This window comes from Bison bison, unplaced genomic scaffold (assembly GCF_000754665.1).
Source record: "Bison bison bison isolate TAMUID 2011002044 unplaced genomic scaffold, Bison_UMD1.0 scf7180017864064, whole genome shotgun sequence".
NCBI lineage: Eukaryota > Metazoa > Chordata > Mammalia > Artiodactyla > Bovidae > Bison > Bison bison.
This window is the reverse complement of record NW_011494636.1, coordinates 234,154-259,382: the sequence shown is the minus strand read 5'-3', so window position 1 is coordinate 259,382 and position 25,229 is coordinate 234,154. Positions and strand designations below refer to the sequence as shown.

Sequence of the window (25,229 nt, the reverse complement as noted above, 5' to 3'; positions counted from 1 at the left end):
GCTGGATGGCATCACTGACTCGATGGACGTGAGTCTGGGTGAACTCCGGGAGTTGGTGATGGACAGGGAGGCCTGGCGTGCTGCGATTCATGGGGTCGCAAGGAGTCGGACATGACTGAGCGACTGATCTAACCTGATCTGATGGCAGTTCTATTTACATTTTTTAAACGAATCTCCACACTGTTCTCCATAGTGGCTGTACTAGTTTGCATTCCCACCAATAGTGTAAGAGGATTCCCTTTTCTCCACACCCTCTCCAGTATTTATTGTTTGTAGACTTTTTGATAGCAGCCATTCTGACTGGTGTGAGATGGTACCTCATTGTGGTTTTGATTTGCATTTCTCTGATAATGAGTGATGTTGAGCATCTTTTCATGTGTTTGTTAGCCATGTGTGTGTCTTCTTTGGAGAAATTTCTGTTTAGTTCTTTGGCCCATATTTTGATTGGGTCATTTATTTTTCTGGAATTGAGCTGCAAGAGCTGCTTGTATATTTTTTAGATTAATTCTTTGTCAGTTGCTTCGTTTGCTATTATTTTCTCCCATTCTGAAGGCTGTATTTTCACCTTGCTTATAGTTTCCTTCATTGTGCAAAAGCTTTTAAGTTTAATTAGGGCCCATTTGTTTATTTTTGCTTTTATTTCCACTACTCTGGGAGATGGGTCATAGAGGATCCTGCTATGATTTATGTCAGAGACTGTTTTGCCTATGTTTTCCTCTAGGAGTTTTATAGTTTCTGGTCTTACATTTAGATCTTTAATCCATTTTGAGTTTATTTTTATGTATGGTGTTAAAAAGTATTCTAGTTTCATTCTTTACAGGTGGTTGACCAGTTTTCCCAGCACCACTTGTTAAAGAGATTGTCTTTTCTCCATTGTATATTCTTGTCTCCTTTGTCAAAGATAAGGTGTCCATAGGTGTGTGGATTTATCTCTGGGCTTTCTATTTTGTTCCATTGATCTATATTTCTGTCTTTGTGCCATAACCATACTGTCTTGATGACTGTAGCTTTGTAGAATAGCCTGAAGTCAGGCAGGTTGATTCCTCCAGTTCCATTCTTCTTTCTCGAGATTGCTTTGGCTATTCGAGGTTTTTTTTTAATATTTCCATACAAATTGTGAAATTATTTGTTCTAGCTCTGTGAAGTATACCGTTAGTGGCTTGATAGGGATTGCATTGAATCTATAGATTGCTTCGGGTAGTGTACTCATTTTCACTATATTGATTCTTCCAATCCATGAACATGGTTTATTTCTCCATCTATTTGTGTCATCATTGATTTCTTTTATCAGTGTTTTATAGTTTTCTATATATAGGTCTTTTGTTTCTTTAGGTATATTTATTCCTAAGTATTTTATTCTTTTTGTTGCAATGATGAATAGAATTGTTTCCTTAATTTCTCTTTCTGTTTTCTCATTGTTAGTGTGTAGGAATGCAAGGGATTTCTATGTGTTAATTTTATATCCTGCAACTTTACTATATTCATTGATTAGCTCTAGTAATTTTCTGGTGGAGTCTTTAGGGTTTTCTATGTAGAGGGTCATGTCATCTGCAAACAGTGAGAGTTTTACTTCTTCTTTTCCAATTTGGATTCCTTTTATTTCTTTTTCTTCTCTGATTGCTGTGGCTAAAACTTCCAAAACTATGTTGAATAGTAGTGGTGAGAGTGGGCACCCTTGTCCTGTTCCTGATTTTATGGGGAAATGCTTTCAATTTTTCACCATTGAGGATACTGTTTGCTGTGGTTTATCATATATGGCTTTCATTATATTGAGGTATGTTCCTTCTGTGGCTGCTTTCTGGAGGGTTTTTATCATAAATGGATGTTGAATTTTGTCAAAGGCTTTCTCTGCATCTATTGAGATAATCATATGGTTTTAATCTTTCAATTTGTTAATGTGGTGTATCACATTGATTGATTTGTGGATATTAAAGAATCCTTGTATCCATGGGATAAAGCATGGTCATGATGTATGATCTTTTTAATATGTTGTTGGATTCTGTTTGTTAGAATTTTGTTAAAGATTTTTGCATCTATGTTCATCAGTGATATTGGCCTGTAGTTTTCTTTTTTTGTGGCATCTTTTTAAGCTCTTTCACTGTAACATAAAGATTGTACATTTTTCCCCCTCCCTTTGGTTCTTCAGTCTCATCTCCCTTCTCTTTTCTTTCTTACATTACCACCTTTATGACCTACTTGCACTTTCTCAAATGTGCAAACTTTCCAGTCTGCCATACCAATTTTTCATTTCAGGATTTTGCAGGGCCTTGCCCCTCTTATCCCATCCCTGCACCCCTCACCCACCATTGCCTAGAGGACTCTTCCTCCAGCCTCTCTGACTGATGGTTTAGAGTTCTTGACACCATATCTTCTCATAGTTCCCAATGATGAATTTTTGGGAGACCCTCCTATAGGCTTCTATAACTCAATTTATTGCAAAATCTTATTGAATTATTTCCCCTAATTTACTATGATTCCCCTGCATGTATGGTTTGTTAACATCCTAATTGCTTGGCATATTCCTCCCACATAAAATGTGCTCAATATGTATTTATTGAATGAATACAAGGGGAATACAAGTGGAAGAAAGAAGGCCCCAGGCCATTGGAAAGGCATGCATGCATGCGTGCATGTCCAACTCTTTGTGACCCTATGGACAGAGTAGCCCTGCAGGCTTCTCTGTCCATAGGATTTCCCAGGCAAGAACACTGGAATGGGTTGCCATTTTCCTCTCCTGGAAAGGTATAACTAAAATGCTAAGAGTTCAGAACAGATTTCTGTCTGCAAGAGATCATGGAAAACTTTGTGGAGAAGATGGCATTTTAACTGAGCGTCAAAAAAAAAAAAAAAAATAGGCAGGATTTAGAAATGCAGTAGGAGAGGGAGATAAACCAATGTGAGTAAGGTGTGGAGGAAGGTAAATTTGTGAGCTGAGCTTGTGTGAGAGAGAGAATGGCATCAATAACAAAGATCAGCCACTAATTATGCCTAGGAGACTTTTTCCTGGGTTGTTTAGTGGCAACTTTTGCCTTGCTCAGTACTTTTACTATGTAAAAATATGTTGATGAGAATTCCTGATAAGAAGAAATGAAGTCTGAAATGTGCCAGGCAATATTCCAGGTGCTTTTATGTATAATTTTCTTAAACTGATAATTATTTTATGAACAAAAGTGGCAACAAAAGTATAGTACATTTCTGAATTTTTTTGTCCCCATTAAGCCTTATTTGACATTTAATCTCAAGATCCTGCCCCAAATAAAGATGTATGAATAAAGAGTTGAAAGTGATCCTAGCAGTGAAGGCAGTAGTCTCACAGGAGATGGCAGACTCTTTGAAGTAAAAGGCTTTAGTGTTGAATCCAGTTTGACCTTTTTGTGACCTTGAACAAGTCATTTAACCTCTCCAAATTTCAGAGTAGTAAATGACAGATTTGATCTACTTAAAGAATTGGTAGGATTAAATAAAATAATGTTTTGACATTTAGTAGTTTGTTTTAACAAACTACCTGGCTTAGGGTGGACATTAAAACAATTTTAGTTTGTGGCTATTATCCTTCTCTAGTGAAAGAGTTAGCTCTATTGGGTAGCTTTCTTGGACCTTTGTGTTAGTAAAATCTAACACATTTTATTATAAAGTCCAGCTTTATTTTTTTATTTATTAGCTTAAATGAATTTTAGAAAATTTTTAGTTTTCATTTTTTTCAACAGAAAGTTAATCCAATACATTCCTTTTCCAAGGGGATTAAAAAAGAATATTATCACACTGCCTAGCACCAAAAGTTTACTAAAGTAAACTCAACAATCACAACATTTTAAGTTCTCATGGTTAGTGTTGGAACAAGTGTCCCTGCTTTCCTTGTGGTGGGCTTGCTTCTGAGACTTGTATATTCTTTCTCTCTTTTTATTATTTTTCTTCTTCCCTTTCTTCCTACTGCTTTAAAAATTTCATTTATGTGGGAAGCTCTAGAAGAGCAGATGCCTTCCACCTAGACAGATTTTGAATCATTCCTCCATGAACAGTTCTTGCTGTGAGTTTGCCTGTTGGCATCAGTAATGGTCTTTGGTTGCACTAAGACACTAAGTTTGTTAGTTCAATCAGTTCTTCAATCTTCTATTTATTGAATGCCCCCTGTGGTTTGTGAATTTTCTCAGTTGGTTTCTTGATAATAGCCCATTGCTAGAATCCCTAATTCTTGTACCTTTTTTTATGAGGAATGCCATTTTATACTATGTTCAATACACCAGGGACTGCTTCATTGTAGAAATTTCTATCAAGCTTGCCCATCCTGGGTGTCCTTGTCTCTTGCTTGCCCCTGTCAAAGTTTAAAGGACTTACCTGATGTCAACACCCTGGCCCTCCAACAGTGTTGCAGCTGTCTGTGTTACTTCTGCCTCTGCAACAGATGTGGATGGAGAAGTTCCTGCAGTGTAATGTGGACTTCCAGATGGTGGGCATGGGGAAAAAGAAGGTGTGTCAATAGGAGGGGAGGCTCCGAGAAGTGGGTGACAGAAGGGAGCAGACAGGTAGTGGGTAGGGGAAACAAGTGATGGGTGGCAGAGGGAGGGAATCATATGGAAAGTGCACGATTTGTCACATGCTATAGCAACTGACTCAGAATTTACCATTAGCAAAATAAATATCTGCACATTTACTTCAAAAAAGCCACACAATGTTAATACATTTGCCATAAGATTCCCATAAATAATACATGAATTTTTTAGTAGCTGGTAATTAAAGTTTGTTGTTATTGTAAGGTTCCAGAAAAGCTATAATTACATATTCATAATATGCTTACTCATGCACTTGAATTTTTAAATTAAGGAAATTTAGTTAGTATTTTTGATTTGTTACAGTTAACTTCTTTTGACCTTTAATTTTTGTTTCAGATTGTAATCTGCATAACGATAGTCCATAGCTTGGTATTAGTAAAAGAAATTTTACATGCAATTTAGATATGTGGCGAATTTCTTGATGATAAATGTGCAATTCTCACAATCCCTAGCCAAGTTAAATAATACCTCTACTGTCTAAATTAGAAAATAGCTACCCGGGCTCATTATTTTGATATTTTCAATTTGAGTTAGTTGCCAAAGGCAATCTTGATTTTTATTACAAACTTTAGTTACTGATTTCTGTTGTAAAACTGAATTCACACCCATGTTAGTGTACAGTGGTAGATTTTAAATATTATGTCAAATTTGTTATCAGTTTTTGTTTTGGCTGATTAAAAATGAATAGCTATGTTTTGATCTCGGGACAAGGTAGCATTTCTTCATCACTTTAAAAGTGCTATACAAATGAGAAACTAATTGCCTAGAAAAATTTGACTCACCAGAGCAGAAGTTAAAATGTAATTGCAAACTGAAAACTATGAAGGTTAAATCTAAGGTCTGGAAAGCATTTCTAACCCTTAGAAGAAAAACTAAGCACCTGCTATCATAGAGTCCCTCAGAAAAGCCATTTATTCTAGTGATTCAAATTCATCAAACATTAATCATGCCTCTTAAGGAATATGCTCTTGAGGAACTTCTAGTCCAATGAGGAAACAGACAGCAAAAAATGTGATGTCTTAAGCACTATGCATGTAAATAATTTTAGTTGATAAACAATATATCAGTAAAATTTTAAATATAGTTTAACATGGAGGATAAATTCAGCACCTTTATCCTTGTGTCTGCCTTAATACAAAATTACTAAAATACTTAGTGTTTTTAAAAAATACTATTTTATATTCTTATTGAATTTTTCAGATATTAGACATGTTTTTCTAAAGTACTTAGAAATTCATAAACTCTGGTATTAGAGACTTAGTATAACATATGGAAGTTTCTCAAAAACTGTCTGCTCATCAATTCTATTTTTAATATTTAAAAAGCATGGTGGGGCTTCCCTGGCGATCCACTGGCTAAGACTCTGGTGTTCCCCATACAGGAGGCCAGGGTTCCATCCCTGATCTGGTAAATAGATGCCACATGCTGCAACCAAAGATCCAGCATGCGGCAGCTAAGACCTGGGGCAGCCAAATAAATAAATATGTACATACATATCTTTTAAAAATAAAGAACATGGGGACTCTAATTAACAATACTGCATTGTATATTTGAAAGTTGCTAAGAGAATAAATCTTAAAAGTTTAGGGGAAAAAAGCAATTATTATGAGGTAATAGTCAAGGGAGATTGATGAATTGAGAATGCAGAGTCATGGAGATACCCCATCCACAGAGAAATGACTTAGAGAGTCCAGTGGCCATGCTGAGACTCTGTTAACTCAAGATGTTTTAAATATTTATTTTGTCAAATGACATGATCATTTAGGACTTTTATTTCCTGTTGTAGATGTTGACCCTGTCTCAGAATATTGCCCAACTGGAGGCTGAGGTGGAAAAGGTTACAAGAGAGAAGATTTCAGCTGTTCATCAACTTGAGGAAATTCAAAACCAGCTTGCTTCCCGGGAAATGGATGTCACAAAGGTACAAAGAGAGATTTTAGTTTACTAATTATGTAAATCTTTTCTTTGAAAATTTTTTCCTAGTCTGTAAATCTCAGAAAGAAGTCTGGAGTAGAAAAATTTTTTTTGTTTCGAGATAGTACAGATCCACATAATGGTCATCAGCAAGCATTTATTTATTATCATCAGGCCCTTTGCTAGGTGCTACAAATACGAAGATGGGTTAGACATAATGTCCTCAAAGAACTTAAGGGTTAAGTTGTTTAGACAAACTTGTAAATAGGCCAATTTTATTACTTTAATTATTAAATATTTGATAAAACTTGTATTTCTAAATTAGTCAATTAGGGGTAATTTTTTCCCCAGAGATGGTAGAAGTTTGGTCTTCTCAATAATACTAAAAGACATACATTTATTTACAACATAAAGGTGTGCTTAACATAAAAAAATTCTCCACCTCTCATTCCTCTCAGACCTGTTCTTTAAAATCAAGATTCTAATACTATAACTTCTTATTCTATTGGTCCTTAAATTTATACTTTACACTATGCTATCACAATGTCTGCGCTATGGGCATCCACAAACTTGCGAACCAGGAACTGAAATGTCTAATGGTCATAAGTGGCTAAGGTACATGTTTAAGAAACACTAGAGGTCTATGTAGACTTCAGTAATCATTGGTTTAAGACGAAGTAACTCAATAGGGATATGCATGATGTAATAAATTAAATCAATTTGTGTTTCATCAATACATACCAGATAATTTTGTTAAAACGCATACTCATTTCATATTGTATTTTATTTCTCAACATACTGTCCCAAATTTTGACACATTTTTAATGCCATTATTGCTTTATAACTCAGTAATTTGAATTATCTTTAATATATATTAGAAAAGGAAGCCTAATTTTTATTTTTTTTCCCTTGAGTTTATATAGTTCTTCATTTGCTTTCTAAAATTCCAGCTAGTTCATGCAGAAGCTTAAAATATCATATTTGCCAGTATGATTGATGTGTTTGTGTGGAAGTAGGGGGTAGAAGTAAGGGAATTGGTGCAGAGGGATAGAAATGGTTGACCTGGATAATAGGTGAGAGCTACATGAGGATTTTTAGTTCATTATAAGGAGAAAACTTTCTGTTGAAATATGGACAGTAAAGAATGATTAGTCTGTCTTTAGAACTGTTCAAAAGGACTCAAACATCAGGGGAGTGCCTTGTGATTGCTTCCAACACTGGGATAATATAATCCTAGTTAAATTTAATTTGTTGATTTATTTTAGATGAAACTTAAGTGTCACAAATAAATTTAACAAACGCATTTTAAACTGAAATTAGTGAGGCAGGGAAACTTTAAAAATAAACTTAAGGGATACAATTATTTTAAATAGGACTTAATGCTTAGATAGTTATTGTATATGATAATTTTGTACTGATATTGAGTTATAAGCACCGTGGCTCTGTAGTTGTTATGTGTTGGTATTGTAATTTGGATTTTTAAATTGTATTCTTATATGTAAATCAAATAGATTGAAATTTGGGGGCTCCTCTCATGTTTTTCTGTAGTTCTTAGTTTTTAAATTTTACTTAGCTTTGACTAATAATTTTTTGTGCATTACTAATATTTTTGAAATTGAAAGGATCAGCTGTCACATATTGAAGATATCTGAATTTCAAATACAGTTTTTAGTAATTTTATTCATTTTTAAAAAACTTTTTGAGGGTCACAGGGGAGAAACTTAGTTTTTCTTCTATCCTGTCACTGTAGTTTTCAAACACAGACTAGTTTAGTCTTAAGGTATTTTTTATTTGAACATAGGAAATGCATATAGATTTTACAAGATTCTAAAACTTCAATAATGATGAAACTAATTTCTAAAATTCTAATAATCACTTTGGAGACCTACCAAAATTAAAAAGTTTCAGGTGGAAATAGTCATTGGATGATACCTAATTTTTAAAATCTCATGTTTTTAACTTAGAAACTGACTTAGCAGACATGTATTATTTGATCTCCCTACAAGTTCTCAGTTGTCTCAGAAGTTTGTAACTTCTTTATTTAGATTTGTCTGCTAGTTGCATTTTCCAAATGTATTTATCTGTATGGAGATGCCCTGGATTGAAAGAATATGTAAAGGATGATACATAATTTTTATATACTACTTGTGTTTATTATTTAATACTGTATTAAAATAATTTCACTTACATGTATATTTTCCTTTTATGTTAAACACCATAGTTATTTTAAAAGCAGAGTGGACTTAGTTGCAGTCTATGATTTTTAATTTTCTTAACTTAAATACATAGTATTCTGCATGGTAAGACTGACATTATCTACAAAGCCTACAGTAAATACTAGCTGGGTTCTACTCTATACCTAAATATTAATAATATAGTCTATTAACAGAGAGAAGAATTCCTTTATTAATTTCCTTAAATAAAAGCCTAACTGATAAAGAGTTTCAAGTAAGTTTTTAATATAGAGTGTATCTTTAACCATGACAATTTGAATGAATAATAACATAGCTTAATATTTTAATTAATAATTTTACCTATTTAAAAGTGAGATGATAGTGCATTTTAGATGATAATATGCAATTGAAGCTCTTATTTTACATGAAAAATTCTTGTGTATATTACCAGAGTTCCCTGGTTATGCTTTGCTTTATCTGTAATTTGAAATTGCAAGACTCAATAATATCTGATATTGCCTCCACATCTTGGCAATATATTGAATATGCAAATAGAAAATGCCAGTCTTAGAAAACTTCTGTTGTATTTATTCATATGACCTCTAGGGGGCACCAAAAGATCTGATTGCAGGCATTGCCTAGTAGATTCCAGTAGCTATTGATCTAGTTTTTGTAATCTAACAGGTGTGTGAAGAAATGCGCTATCAATTGAATAAAACCAAAATGGAGAAGGATGAGGCTGAAAAGGAGCACAGAGAGTACAGAACAAAAACTAAAAGGGATCTTGAAATTAAAGATCAGGTAAGATTTGATACAAATGTAGTACCTGCAGCAATTAAAGACATAATTAATGTTTTTTTTCTGAAATTTTTGTGATTTTATTCCTGTCATTTATTTCTATTATATTCTTTCTAATTAATGGAATGATCCAATTTATACTATTAAAAGAATTTCATATACAGTTGCCTAAAATTATCACCTTTCACATGAAGTTGTGAGAATACAACTGCATGCATATGAAATTCCAATCTGACAGGTCATAAATATACATTTGGATATATGTATCTATTACTTAAAAAAGTAAAAAAAAAAGTTCTAATGCACATTTTGAACCTAAAATATATGTAAATAAAGTTCTTGAAAAATGCCAACTTGAATCCAATTTTAAGTGAAAAAGTTTAAAATTTGTGAGATGAGATGAGTTGATATGTAAACATGTCAATCAAATTGATTGTTGGCAGAGTGGAACCAGTTTTAACTAAGACTATCATGAATACGTTTGTTCAGGAAACCTAAATACAGTAAAACTGGAAATGTTGGGGAAAAAATGTTACTTACTTCAATTTAAGTTTGAACAGATGTTTTACATTATATCTTTGTTGAGATCATGTAGATACTTCAATTTTAATTGACAACATGGATAAAGTTTTTAGCGAGGCAGTTCCAAATATACTGACTTCTGATTTTCTTAGTTTTGTGTTACAGAACATTGAAAGCTTTCATTCTTTATATTCAGTGAAAGCAGGTTGATAACTCTATTCAATTAAAATAAGACTGAATTCTCATTGTCATTATTTTAAAGAAATCACTATGGTTTAAAAGGGGGTAGCCCGAAGTAAATTTTTTGAAATATATTTTAGTTCAACATTTTTTACCAAATTTTCCAACATATTTGCTTTTCAACCCAATCGGCTCTCTATGCAAATAATGCAAAGACAATTGGGAAAAGTATTGAAAATGAAAGTGATAATTAAATTTAGTACAAAAAGTTTTTCAAGTGGTGGCTTAAATTCCTGGTACTGAAATAAAATCCAAACAGCCAAAATCAAATTCTGCTTTTGCACCATGACATTCATAGTGTTATAATGAGTTTTAAATTTTCAGAAGAATTTTCATTATTAACAAATAATGTACATTTCATTATGTTCAAATAATGACACTATTTTATTCTATCCAGTTGGGGGCGTGCCTGATAGTGGAATTAAAAATCCTTTCTATCAGAAACTGAAGGTCTAGTATTACCAACCAACATGGAACTTTCCTTTTCCGATGTATCATAGCTTTTAAAAAAAGGTATCATATTGTCATGCTCCCTAGCATTATTATATACCTATCCTGTTATTCTGTAGCATCTGCTAGCATAACATTTTAGACTAACTGAAATAAGGTAGAGTCTCCAAGCTATTTAAAAATTGCATTTTAATGTTCTAGAGAGAAAAAATACTATAGGAGCAATAAGATTATAATATCTCTTATAAATAAATAACACATGCAGAAGTATTTGTAATATTTGTCTTTTCTCACTATATCTCATTTTAATTAACTACTAATGATGTGGAGGCTAAATTCTGGAGGATTTTTAAAAGGAGCAGTTTTCATTTGTAAATATTACTTGCTAAATAGTGAACCATGAACAGCTTTTATAATGATTTCAATGTTATTTTTAGATAGAGGTATGCCTTTTTAGTGTGTCAGAATTAGGAATAAAATCTCCTAATAGTTTTCCAAGGTGTTTGTAATGTGATGTGCATACTATTTTTTTCTTGGACAGAATTTGAGGAAATCTTATAGGTACTCTGTGTAACTATTCTGAATTGAACAGACAGTTGCAAAACAAGAAAGTAGTGGTGTCTCATTCCATGGATGACCCGGAGTAGCAAAGCAGCGATTGTTCTTTGGTCTTTCAGCCATGACCTGACCTTCTGTCTTTAGGAGTGAAGAGCTACTTTGCTTGGCCACCATCTGCACTCAGGAGAGAAATTTACATTTAACTTTTAAAAGCTGGGCTGTTGAACATATATCTGAAATACCTATAATATAAAGCGATTTAAGTTTTAAAGTGTTACATATCATGCAATTCAGAATAACAGGAAGGCTATCTCTATGTTTACAAATAAGATGTTCCTTGTAATATGGTCCTTTTATTTATATTTTTGTTAATCTGGCCTCTTGATACATTTTTAAAGTAGGTGGGAAACTGTCAGATTGGAATGTGGTGAGAACAAGAGCTTTTTTGATGTACACAAAATAGGGCAAATGGTCGAGCACCAAAATCATTTTCCTTGTGACCCAAGCCTTGACTCTGGCATAATTAGAAGGGAAGGTTAGGAGAGTAACAATGACAATCTCTTCCTCCCATTTTCTCCTTTTCTCTTTTTTTATTGTGTCAGGAACTGATGGGCAGATTATCCTTCCCATCAACTAACTCCTTTGTATCTCTTCAGTTAGAGCTCCTGCCAGCCTCAGAGGATGCTTCTAGCACAAAAAAAAAAAAAAAAAAAAAAGGACATTTGGTATGTAGAAGAATGAAAAATCTGTGCCCTGATTTTTTATTAGAAATTTTTTATAGGCAACAGTTAGACACATATACGCACTCCACTATGGGGATTTTAAAATATTTGTGAAGATAAAGAGACTATCACAATGAAATCCCACATCTCCATCACGCAGGTTCCTCATTTTGCAATTCTGTTCCCTCTACTTCACATTTTGTCTCTCCATCTTCTTTGTCATCTTCATCTTCCTTGTCATCTTTATCATCCTTTTCTTCTTCATCTTCTCTTCCTCTCCTGTCTTTTTCCCTCTCTTCTGCTTTTGAAAAATGTAAAATTATGTCATTTCACCCATAATACATACTTCTGTGTACATCTATGAAGAATTTTTTCACAGTCACTATGTCATCACACCTAACAATATTAACAGTAATTCTTTAATATCCTATAATGCACAACCCATATTCAATTTTTTCTGACCATCTCTACAATGACTGTAGTCAGCCTATTCAAATCAGGAAGATAGTTACGTTTTTATATGTTAGAATGTTATGGTGTTATCTTATTTAATAGAAAATAAAGGGAAATCTTAGAAAAATTTTGCCTTTCCCTGTCTGTTGTTATCAATAAGTTTTAAGCATAATGTCTTGATAGTGCTTTATATTTGTAAGGTACTTCAAAGGAAATATGAATTAATTCTATAGCAAACTATCTGGAGGAAATGGCTACCTTGCAGCAACCCCAATCATCATATTCTGAAAGGAGCCTGTTAGTCTGACATTCAAAATATATAATTAATTTCAAAGCCTTACATTTAAGATTTAGGAAGGCGGCAGGAAGCCCTGGCAGTACGAAGGGTAGCTGACTCTGAAATGAGTGATGCATAAGTGAAGTTTTCTTTATTAGCTTCCACTTTGGGGAATCAGTCTCAGAGATGATTCTTTACAGCCCCTGATCTTTGATTAGGGCCTAATACAAAATGAAAATACAAAGTTCTTTGTTCCTAAAAACAGGAAAAAAGTGATGTTAAAGGGAATAAATTATGAAACATCTTCCTTTCTCCTGCAGTCCGCTTCTCTCCTCTTTCTCTCTCCCCTTCTGTCCTTTCCCTCTTCCTCCCTCCTCCTGCATGTCATTTATTTGCTGTTTAGTGCTGGACCCCCTCCAGCATGGGATACTCATGGTGGGGGCTGCAGACCCCCATAGGTGCCCATGACTGGGTATACAGATGGGTCCATAGTTTCCAGGTTTCCCATGCCACCAGCCAAAAAACCTGTATACCATGCCCCAGTGGGGAAGAGAGACAGTCAGTCTTCATCCCAGGGTGGGTCAGCCGGGCAGCCTCCACGTGCTGGGATAAGGGTGGGCAGAGGCTCCACGCTGAGTCCACTGAGTGTGCTGTAGTGCCGTCAAGCAGGAGCAGGGATCGTCACCTCCATGTCCTACCCTCAGATGTCAGGGATGTACATACTCAACCCAGCCTTTCTCAGGCTCAGATCCAGTCTCCCACCAGATGTAAAGGATAATAGCAGTACTCAGGTGCATGCCTGCATGCTCAGTTGCTTCAGTTGTGTCCAACTCTTTGTGACACTGTGGACTGTAGCCCGCCAGGCTCCTCAGTCCATGGGATTCTCCAGGCAAGAATGCTGGAGTGGATTGCCATGCCCTCCTCCAGGGGATCTTCCTGACCCAGGGATCGAAACCGGGTTTCCTGCATTACAGGTGGATTCTCAGCCACCAGCGAAGCCCAGCAGAACATGTTCCTCCCCCTAACACTGCTGTGACTTGGTCCCATCCAGGGTGGAGGGCAGCACGGTCCCAAGGCAGGGGCCAGGAAGAGGAAACTGAAAGGGAACAAGTGTCCAAGCCATGAGGCAGTGGAGAGACAAGACCACAGATGTGAGTGGGGCTTCCATTGGTGCCATCAGACTTCACTAATAAAACCCAGATTCCAACATAAAATCATTAAGAAGAATTTTAAGACGTTGACCACAGAGCATTAAACTGCAAGTTCAGAGCCCTTCTAAACACAGGTCCCTATATGAGCACACTGATCACATGCCCATGAAGCCACCTTAGCTATGGGGCTAAGCAGACAGCAATTTGGTGTGCTAATGCAGGGGTCCCCAATCCCTGGGACCGGCAGTGGTCCAAGGCCTGTTGGGAACTGGCCACACAGCAAGAGGTGAGCAGTGGGCGAGTGTGGGAAGCTTCATCTGCCGCTCCCTATTGGTTGCATTATCTCCGGAACCATCGCCCCACCACTTCCTTCCTTGGAAAAATTGTCTGCCACCAGCACAACACTGTAAAGCAATTTTCCTCCAATTAAAAAATAAATTTAAAATTTGTCTTCCACAAAACTGTCCATGGTGCCAAAAAGTTTGGGGACCACCGTGCTAATGCACATATATACATGCTTACTTACAGAGATACAAGCGTATGTTTACACACAGGCGTCCTGTAGCTGTAGAAGAGGGCTAGCGAACTGCAGCCCACCGGCAGCTCTGACCTGCAGGCAGTTGTTACAGATCAAGTTGTCACAGAGCACGGTGACCCTCGCTTGTTAATGTACTGTCTGGGGCTGCTTTCCTGCCCCAAGGCAGAGTTGAGAAGCTGTGGCATAGCCCACCACAACTGAAATACTTGCTCTCTGAGCCTTTACTGAAAATGCTTGCCAACCCCTACCCTGAGGATAAAGATAAAACTTTTGTTTCCCCGCCCTCTAGAATGTGGAGCTTTGAGATTGAAGACTCACCAATCTTGAAGTATAACGTAACAGCTTTAGAGTATTTCGCAGTATAGGAAATGCAGGAAATGTGCCTGATGCCTGATCTCTTAGTCATCTAGTGGCATCAGCAGATGGGTATATGACTGGTCATTGTGTTATTGTCTGATTAGAGGCATTTGACTTAATGGCTTGGATGGGAGTACAAATATAAATACATACATTGTTTTATAATAATAGTACAAAATGTTTAGGTTAATTTAATTCCTGTCAAAGATAAGACTTTCTTATCAGTATGGTGTAAGTTAGAACTCTGGAGTTGTGGCTAATATTGCATAGGAAGTGTTGAAGTTCAAAATTACCTGAATGGGGTAATCAAAGAAAATATTTAAGGGTAAAGCACATATACAAAAGAAAGAAATCTGCAAAATCTTACTAGAAAATTAGGGCAAAAAAAGGATTTGAGGGTTGCTCCTATCTACAGCAGCGTGACTCCACACTTTAATGCTGACATTAAAAAATGTAGACTGTGTCAACACAAGAGTTATAAGTTCAATTGAATTAATTAGATTGTTGGGAGTAGTACATCTGTTTTGTATGGCTTTGTGTAGAGAGGAAGCCCTACGTGTCCTAAAGTACGACCTACTTAAGACCTGAGAAATAACAGCAATAGAGGAAAGTTGAAGAATTGTACCTTTCTACTTAGAGAAGACTGAAACATTGCTTCACTTGTCTTTAAGGACTTGACATAATTTCAAGAAGAAAGTTAAACACTTGATCTTTAGTAAGGAAAGAATAAGAACAAAGAGATTTAATCACAGCGACTGGAAATTACAGTAGCCCAAAATAAGAATTTTCTGACAGCAAGAAGATTGAAATAGATTGCTGTAACAGATCATGAAACTTTTAGCTTTAAACAGCTGCTAATGGATCTCTGAGGTCCATTGTCTTTTATTTGATTCTGGAAACATCCTAGGAACATTTCATTGTCTGTATTAACGTGGCTACTAGGGGTATTAATATTTGTCTTTTCTATAATTTAGGGCTTCCTTAGTGGCTCAGATGGTAAATAATCTGCCTGCAATGCAGGAGACCCAGGTTTGATCCCTGGGTGATGAAGATCCCCTGGAGAAGGAAATGGCAACCCACTCCAGTATTCTTGCCTGGAGAATTCCATGGACAGAGGAACCTGAGGGGCTACAGTTCCTGGGGTCATAAAGGGTCAGACATGACTGAGTGACTAACACTTTCACTATCATTCATAATTTGGCACTTACAGATTAAAATAAAATCCTGTTCGGCTCTGTTCTCTCTTATGTGTCTGTAATGCTATATACTCTCTTCAGGGGGCTTTTGGGGAATATACTGAGATAATGGATGGCTTCTGAGAGCTAGGCTTCAGAGACTATCCACCTAGCACCTGCAGCCTCACTTCTAGCTCTGAAAAATGACTGGGAGGGGCCGCTTGGGCACGCCATTCGTGCATGTAATCACTTGGTCCTGGTGATGACAGAGTTGCTCTCCAGTGTTCTTCACACCCTCTTTCAGTGATGGAGGTTTAGCACATTCCTCTCCCTGCTCCTCACTTAGACTGTAGCCCAGAGGGCTTGGCCTGCCCACACCAGCTACGCTAGACACTGTGGGGTGATAACTGGAAGACCCAGGTCCTGCCCTTAGGGGGTTTATATTCTAGTTTAAGAGCCAGAGTACACATTTGAACATGCCTAAAAAATACTTGTAAAGTAGCATATCGACAAGTGCAAATTAATGTAGTGTGAACTTCATGCTGGCTACAGCCCATGAGAGGAGAATCTGGTTCCATGTGTGTGATGCAATAAAGCTTTTTTTTTTTTTTTAAATAGCATCTTCCCTAAGTATGCCCTAAAGCATTGTTCAATATACTTAGATAAATTTGTGTTCTTATCACAGCCCAACCAAGAATTCTGAGAAAAATTTTCACCCTGGCGTATGTCTAATAAATCAGCTTCTTTTGTTCTTGTGCTATGGGATGCTTGAATGGGACAAATAGGGTTATGTAAATAATTTAAAATATCTCCATTTAATAAAATATTACCAATTTGTTATTTTTCTGAAATACCATATAAAGTTAATTTCTTCATTTAAAATCGTAATTACATTCATAGGATCAGAAAATTAGCAGTAAAAAAAAGTAAGTTTGATTTTTTTGAACAAAGAAACAGTTCGACATCAATCCAGGGAAGAATATCAAGTTGCAAGTCCTTGGGGCATTTAGCATGAATAACTTTAATAATGATTTGGGCAGTGGTTTTAGGTGACAATATATGTATATCTCATTCATAAAAACACTATAGAAATTCATATGGTCGAAAAAGTCATTTGATTTTCTAGGAAAGATGATAATGCTATTCACCGTAATAATCTTTAAAAAAATCAAATGTGTAAGCAGAAACAATGTATATGAAAGTAACAATTCAGGGCTATTTAGCACTAATGGTACAAATAAGAAACAAAACAAGCCCTTTTAGAAATAATCTGTGTTATGGGATAAACATTTAGACAAATGCTTACCTCCGGAAAGGAATATAAAACTGTAAAGAGAAGTCAAAAAACATTTTTGTGTTTAAAGAAGTCATAAGATTCATCAAACTATTGATTCTAAAGAAATGTAATTTTTGCTGTAATTCAGTTTCAGTGAATGATACATATTTTGGTCCTTAAAAATTTGGGGCATACTTATTTTGACTTTAAAAGTTGACCCAACCTTCCAACCTTACAGATTATCTTCTCTAGCTACAAAGTCAGAAATTCTGGTGACTACCAGGTGGGGCAACTCTTTGAGTACATTTGCATGCGGGTCGGTAAACTGGATGATATTAGACATAGGACAGCTACAGCTGCTTTATTTATAGTCCAGAAATATTAGTACTAATATCCAGTATAAATATTACTAATTACTACATATGTATACATTTAAAAACAATATTTATTGTATAAACAGAAGCACATTCACAGAAGCCAATGATTCCATCACCCAATAGAGCAAATTGTTTTCATTTTTCTGTTTTACTTTCTACTTTTTGTCCATATGCATATATATTATTTTCAAGTGGTAAATACAGCCTAGATATAATTTTGATTTTTACTTTTTTCACTTAACAGTATCTTAAGCTATTTATGTGTTCCTGCCTTCTCTTCATAGATCGCTTTACTGTGGTCATTTACATGGATTGGATTGGCCAGAAAGTTCATTTGGGTTCAAAACCTGAATGAACTTTCTGGTCAACCAGTGCTTTCAAAAGAAAGTGATACATCATATTTTGAAGAGAACAGATGCTGTTATAAATTTAGAATCCTTTTACCCTAGACTTCACTTGTTTCTTTAATTCAACAACCATATATTGCATGTACTATCCTGACCTAGAATAACCTTCTGTTCTTTTTTGTTGTTTTTTGGTGTGTAGTAGCATTACAATGGCACCCCACTCCAGTACTCTCACCTGGAAAATCCCATGGACGGAGGAGCCTGGTAGGCTGCAGTCCATGAGGTCGCACAGAGTCGGACATGACTGAGCGACTTCACTTTCACTTTTCCTTTCATGCATTGGAGAAGGAAATGGCAACCCACTCCAGTATTCTTGCCTGGAGAATCCCAGGGACGGGGGAGCCTGGTGGGCTGCAGTCTATGGGGCTGCACAGAGTCGGACACGGCTGAAGTGACTTAGCAGCAGCAGCAGCAGCAGCCTTACAATGTTATGTTAGTTTCTGCTGCACAAGGAAGTGAACCACCCTATGCACATATCCCCTTCCTCCTACTCTCTCACCCCACCCCTCTAGGTCACCACCAAGAGCACCAAGCTGAGCTCCCTATACAGCAGTGAACTTCTGTTCTTAAAAAGGGGAGTATGTATCAATAAGATAGGTTTCCAAATAAGTATATTTCAAAGACCATAATGACTGTCATTAGCAAGCCACAAAAGCGTATGCGGATTTAGGAGAAGGAGAGAGGACAGAGTTGAAGGATGGTAAAGATGTTGCCCACCATGGGTGGGAGATGAAGGCATGTAGGTTGGAAGAAGGCAGATTGAACAAAGAAATGGAGATGGGCCTGTAGGGGAAGGAGGAAGTATTCAAGGAATGTATGTATCTTTTGCAAAGAAGGCAATGGCAACCCACTGCAGTACTCTTGCCTGGAAAATCCCATGGATGGAGGAGCCTGGTAGGCTGCAGTCGATGGGGTTGCACAGAGTCGGACACGACTGAGCGACTTCACTTTCACTTTTCACTTTCATGCACTGGAGAAGGCAATGGCAACCCACCTCAGTGTTCTTGCCTGGAGAATCCCAGGGACAGGGGAGCCTGGTGGGCTGCAGTCTATGGGGTTGCACAGAGTCGGACACGACTGACGCGACTTAGCAGCAGCAGCAGCATGTATCTTTTGATTCCATAGCATGCTTGTATCACTGACCTCAGTATTTCAAGTGCCATGTCCCTGTTATAAAAGATTGCCCATACAAAAAAGGTTTATATCAGTCTCAGAATCCCAGTGTAATTGCCTACTTACAACATTCTGCATGTCCTACCACCAGGCACAGAAGTCATATTTTATTTTGGGAATATTTAAGTTTTTCATTTCTTTTTCAGGGTTTTCTATATAATGAGACAATTTTAAGATTTTCAAACTTCAGATGACATACAACAAAATGACATTTTATTTAAGTGTTAGGGGACTTCCCTGGTGGTTCAATGGCTAAGACTCCATGCTCCCAATGCCGGTGGCCTGGGTTCCATCCCTGGTCAGGGAACTAGAGCCCACATGCTGATTAAACACTAGACCACCCTTATGGCAGAAAGTGAAGAGGAACTAAAAAGCCTCTTGATGAAAGTGAAAGAGGAGAGTGAAAAAATTGGCTTAAAGCTCAACATTCAGAAAACAAAGATCATGCATCTGGTCCCATCACTTCATGGGAAATAGATGGGGAAACAGTGGAAACAATGTCAGACTTAATTTTTCTGGGCTCCAAAATCACTGCAGATGGTGACTGCAGCCATGAAATTAAAAGACGCTTACTCCTTGGAAGGAAAGTTATGACCAACCTAGATAACATATTGAAAAGCAGAGACATTACTTTGCCAACAAAGGTCCATCTAGTCAAGACTATGGTTTTTCCAGTGATCATGTATGGATGTGAAAGTTGGACTGTGAAGAAGGCTGAGCGCTGAAGAATTGATGCTTTTGAACTGTGGTGTTGGAGAAGACTCTTGAGAGTCCCTTGGATTACAAGGAGATCCAACCAGTCCGTTATAAAGGAGATCAGCCCCTGGGTGTTCTTTGGAAGAAATGATGCTAAAGCTGAAACTCCAATCCTTTGGCCACCTCATGGGAAGAGTTGACTCATTAGAAAAGACTCTGATGCTGGGAGGGATTGGGGGCAGGAGGAAAAGCGGACGACAGAGGATGAGATGGCTGTATGGCATCACTGACTCGATGGGCGTGAGTTTGAGTGAACTCCGGGAGTTGGTGATGGACAGGGAGGCCTGGCGTGCTGCGATTCTTGGGGTCGCAAAGAATCGGACACGACTGAGCAACCGAACTGAACTGAACTGAATGATCCGAAGAATTGATGCTTTTTAACTGTGATGTTGGAGAAGGCTCTTAATAGTCCCTTGGACAGCAAGGAGATCCAACCAGTCAATCCTAAAGGAAATCAGTCCTGAATATTCATTGGAAGGAGTGATTCTAAAGCTGAAACTCCAATACCTTGGCCACCTGTTGCAAAGAACTGACTCATTTGAAAAGACTCTGATGCTGGGAAAGATTGAAGGTGGAAGGAGAGGGGGACAACTATAGAGGATGAGATGGCTGGATGGTATCATTGACTCAATGGACATGGGTTTGTGCAGGCTCTGGGAGTTGGTGATGGACAGGGAAGCCTGGTGTGCTGCAGTCCGTGGGGTCATGGAGAGTCAGACATGACTGAGCGACTGAACTGAACTGAATCTGCAATGACGACTAAAGTCCTACTCTGAATTAAGAATGAAGTTCTATTGGAAAGATTGTAGGCCACAGCAAACTTCTCAAGGTACTATTTTGGATAATAGAATTTGTATGCCATAACTAAATATCCTGCATGCTGCAGTTAATACCTGGCACAGCCAAATATTGGAGAAGGAAACAGCAACCCACTCCAGTATTCTGACCTGGAGAATTCCATGGACTCTGTAGTCCATGGGGTCACAAAGAGTCAGACATGACTGAGCGACTTTCACTTCACTTCACTACAGCCAAATATAAATAAAAAGTATTTTTTAAACCAAAGTATATTCCTACTTTAAAAATAAAGTGTTAGACTTGAGTAGGATGAGTTGTCTAGAAATAAGAGAACTGACAGTTACCTTAATGATTTGTAGAACATTTCCACATGACTGATAATGGAAGGCGAAACACAGAGTGTACAGTGTATTATTTTAGCTGTGGAGCGTGAGTCCAAAGACTTGATTGACTTCTTGATTTGACTTTTCAGCTAACTTCCTGAGCACACCTCTGAGAGCCTCGTTTTCTTTCCCAGTAAAGTAAGAAGCTTGGCTAAGTGAAAGTTAAATTTTCTTTATGTCTCGAATGCCCATGTTTCCAGAAACATAAATATATTTCTTCTATTCTTAACTATGAATTAAGTATTAATAAAATCAATAAAATTACATGCAGTGTTATTCCAAACTTGCCATTCTCTCTGATTTATAAAAATGACATTTCTGTTACAATAAGAAAGAACTTTTGCTATTACCTTAGATTATATTCTTTTCATTATGATGAATGCTAGAGCAATAAAGTGTCTAGCCTTTAAACAGTTGAATTAAGTTATGAGATAGACATCAGTTAACCTGTAATAAGAATTAAAGATCTACTCTGAATTAAGAAAGAAGTTCTATAGGAAAGATTTTAGTCAATAGCAAACTTCTCAACAGTATTTTGGCGGAAAGGTCACTCTTCAGGAAGCCCGCAGAATTAAATACTCTCAGCCAGGGTTTTGTATCTATGTGAACCCCTGATCCTCAGGAATAAATTGGTAACTCCTTGAGACGTGGCATTAATAGTTGATGCTTTAAGTTTCAGTTTTTCCTTGGTGCTGTCTCATAAACAGAGCCCTGGAATGAAATGCTATGGTAATACTGGATCTAGATGACCTAGAATATGATATTTTTTGTACTTTGATTTTTTAATCATCAGAATGAGAACAGATTTTTAATTCTGTTGGAGAATTCACATATCCTTGACCCTTATTGGAGTCCAGCCTGAGAGACTGCCCTAGACAGAGATCCTAAATGTAACTAACTGCAGGGTGCTCATGACTATTAATACATTGCAAGGTGTTTAGATTTTCATGTTGCTATTCTTAAGAGATGGTCAAGGTAATTTAACCTTTTTTGTTGTTGTTAAGATCTGTATTTAAGTGGATCACTTACACTGACATTCAGATTTTAGGGAAAAGACAAAAAAACAGAAGTGTCCTAATTTCTAGCCTGCTTTATACTTCCCTGGGAATTTTTGGCATTCCCTGTGGGAAATAGAAAATTCTTTTCTGTAAGACTCTCTCCACTCACAACTGAAGTTCTGATATTCATTCACACTCATCCTCTCTGTCTTGCTCTCTTCTTCCCCCTGACTCTCCACCCATGTCCCCCATCCTGTGGTAAGAAAACACACAAATAATAGCATTAACCTGGCTTCAGAAATCATGAGTCAAGTTGTGGTTGACAGGTCCCCATAAAATGCAAGGGAATGCTCCTATCTTAGAGTGGCAACCAAGGAAGACAGGGATGTAAAAACTTTTAGGGAAATCTTACGAAGATGGAGGAGAAAGACTTACTGAATTGCTTGACATGAAATGTTGTCCCATCATTGCAAGTACTACCTTTTCTTTTAGGCCCTTCTTTCACTTGCTCAGAATTTTCTGCATAGAAATCTGAATATACCCATTTTAAAAAAATGATTGAAATTAGTTGATTTACAATGTTGTGTTAGTTTCAGGTGCCTAGCAAAGTGATTCAGTTATATCTATATATAGATATGTATAGAGTCTTTCCATTATAGGTTATTATACAAGATATTGTGTATAGTTTCCTACGCGTCACAGAAGATTTTTGTTGGTTATCTGTTTTCTATGTAGTAGTATGTACATTTTTATTCAAAATGCCAAATTTATCCCTATCCCATTTCCTGTTGGGGCTTCTCTGATGGCTTAGCAGGTAAAGAATCTACTTGCAATGCAGGAGATGTAAGAGACGTGGGTTCGATCCCTGGGTTGGGAAGATCCCCTGGAGGAAGAAATGCAACCCACTGAAGTATTCTTACCTGAAAAATCCCATGGACAGAGGAGCTTGGTGGGCTACAGTCCAAAGGGTCGCAAAGAGTCAGATACAACTAAACCACTGAGCACGCACTCACCTTTCCAACTTTGGTAATCATAAATTTGGTTTCTATATCCGCGAATCTGTTTTGTAAATAAGTTCATTTGTATCATGTTTTTAAATTCCATGTTTAAATGGTATAATATTTATCTTTCTCTGTCTGACTTACTTAATGTGGTAATCTCATACTGAGAGGTAACTGTCATATCCTAATTTGAATTAGAAACTTTAGGCTGTCATTTTCAACTTATCTCTACACTTAAGTTTATCACAGAAAAATAGGGCTGGGTCAGTATTTCTTCCCTAAAGAAGTGAAAGTCCACTGCTGCTGCTGCTGCTGCTGCTGCTGAGTCGCTTCAGTCGTGTCCGACTCTGTGCGACCCCATAGACGGCAGCCCACCAGGCTCCCCCGTCCCTGGGATTTTCCAGGCAAGAGTACTGGAGTGGGGTGCCATTTCCTTCTCCAGTGTGTGAAAGTGAAAAGTGAAAGTGAAGTCGCCCAGTCATATCCGACTCTTCACTACCTCATGGACTGCAGCCCACCAGGCTCCTCCGTCCATGGGATTTTCCAGAGTACTGGAAAGTCCACTATGTGCATAGTAATTGAAGCTGTTTAAGGGTTTATATATCAAGAGCCAGATATGTTTTGATTTAAAAGGGGAGTTAAGGTAAATGGATGGATCAAATATCTATTTATGTATTAAAAATCTATAAATATATATCTTTGTGTGTGTGTATATATAGGTACATACATGTATATGTACGAGTGTATGTGTCTTTTATATATATATATATATATATATATATTTATCACTAATATGTAATATAAGACGTATGACTTGCTGATAAACAGGGTTTTCTTGAGCAGAGCCTGAAGTCTCTAAATGCTGAATTTAGGATATCTTTGACTTACCTCATCAGCCAGGAGAGAACAAAGAAACCTTGAGTTGTTCCAGTTATAAAAACAAGAAGAAAAGAGGAAAAGAAAAACAAAGTAGGAAGAGAAAATGAGGAAGATTTTACAAGGCATTCTAAAGTCATACTAAGAATAACTGGGCTTTCACCTCTACTTACTTACCTCTACTTAGTTTCACATTCAATTATAACTCAGAAGGAGCCAACATGACCACAGATCCACCATTATATTCCATCAGTATTTTCAGGAGGGATCCATAATTATGGATTTTTTAAAACTGTAACTGCTGTAGTTCTTCTTCTCCACCCCCATTTCCCTCAACCATTGCTGATTGTTGAGAGTAAGTTCATGTAGCTTGGCATTTTTCAGACCATGCTTTCTAACCACATAGCAATAAAATTCATGAAGCTAATTTTTATCTTTTGTCTTCCTAGTTTCAGTGGCTACATATGAAGGATCAAAGGGAGGACATCAGATAATAAAGGGCAATAGTTTGATGGGCACTGAGGATTAATGACTTAGTCTGGCCCCTTCATTTCATAAATGATTAGGCTGTGAGTGAGCCAAGAGTGAATGCCTCATTTTAAAGAATCTATTTATTTAACTATTAGTTACTGGTAACCTATTAGGTGTCACTAACAAATAGGCACTGGGGTTGAATTGAGAAACAAAATGTATTTATTATTTACACAACTCTTATAGTCTGGTGAGACCATTAAATGTGATGAGATGAGGGCTGAGTGGAAGGGCAGCTTACTGTGGTGGGAGAGGGTTCAAAAATATTTTACACAATAGTCAGTCAGTTTTCAACATGGATAATAAGAAAATTCAATGGATGAAATACAGGTTTTCAACAAATGATGCTGGGAAAACTGAATATCCAGTTGTAAAAGAATACAGTTGGGCCCCTACCTTTTGTTCTATGTAAAAGTAAATTCAAAGTAGATGAAAAACCTAAATGTAAATGTAAGAGCTAAACTTATACAATTCTTGCAAGAAGACATTGACATAAATCTTTGTGAACTTGGACTAGGCAATGACTTTTTGGATAGGACACTAAAAGCATAAGCAACAGCAGAAAAAAATAGATAAATTGGATATCATCAAAATTAAAAATGTCTGTGGTTCAGAGGACATCATCAAGATAGTGGCAAGAAAACCCACAGAATGGGAGAAAATTTTTACAAATCACCTAATCTGATAAGAGACTTGTTTCTAGAATGTATAAAGCAGGCTTACAATTTAATAATAAAAACCCAATTCAAAATCAGGCAAAGCATCTTAATAGAT

At 36.8% G+C, this 25,229-nt stretch overlaps 1 protein-coding gene across 10 annotated transcripts in view; it reads left to right on the top strand.

Annotated features, from left to right (window-relative positions):
- Positions 1-25,229, top strand: part of SDCCAG8 (serologically defined colon cancer antigen 8) — a 245,165-nt gene that overhangs the window by 77,194 nt on the left and 142,742 nt on the right. For all 10 annotated transcript variants that reach the window (XM_010836676.1, XM_010836675.1, XM_010836674.1 and 7 more), the window contains 2 exons: positions 6,337-6,471; positions 9,323-9,439. In XM_010836676.1, the coding sequence (XP_010834978.1) occupies positions 6,337-6,471; positions 9,323-9,439 (252 nt within the window). The remainder of the gene's footprint in view (positions 1-6,336; positions 6,472-9,322; positions 9,440-25,229) is intronic.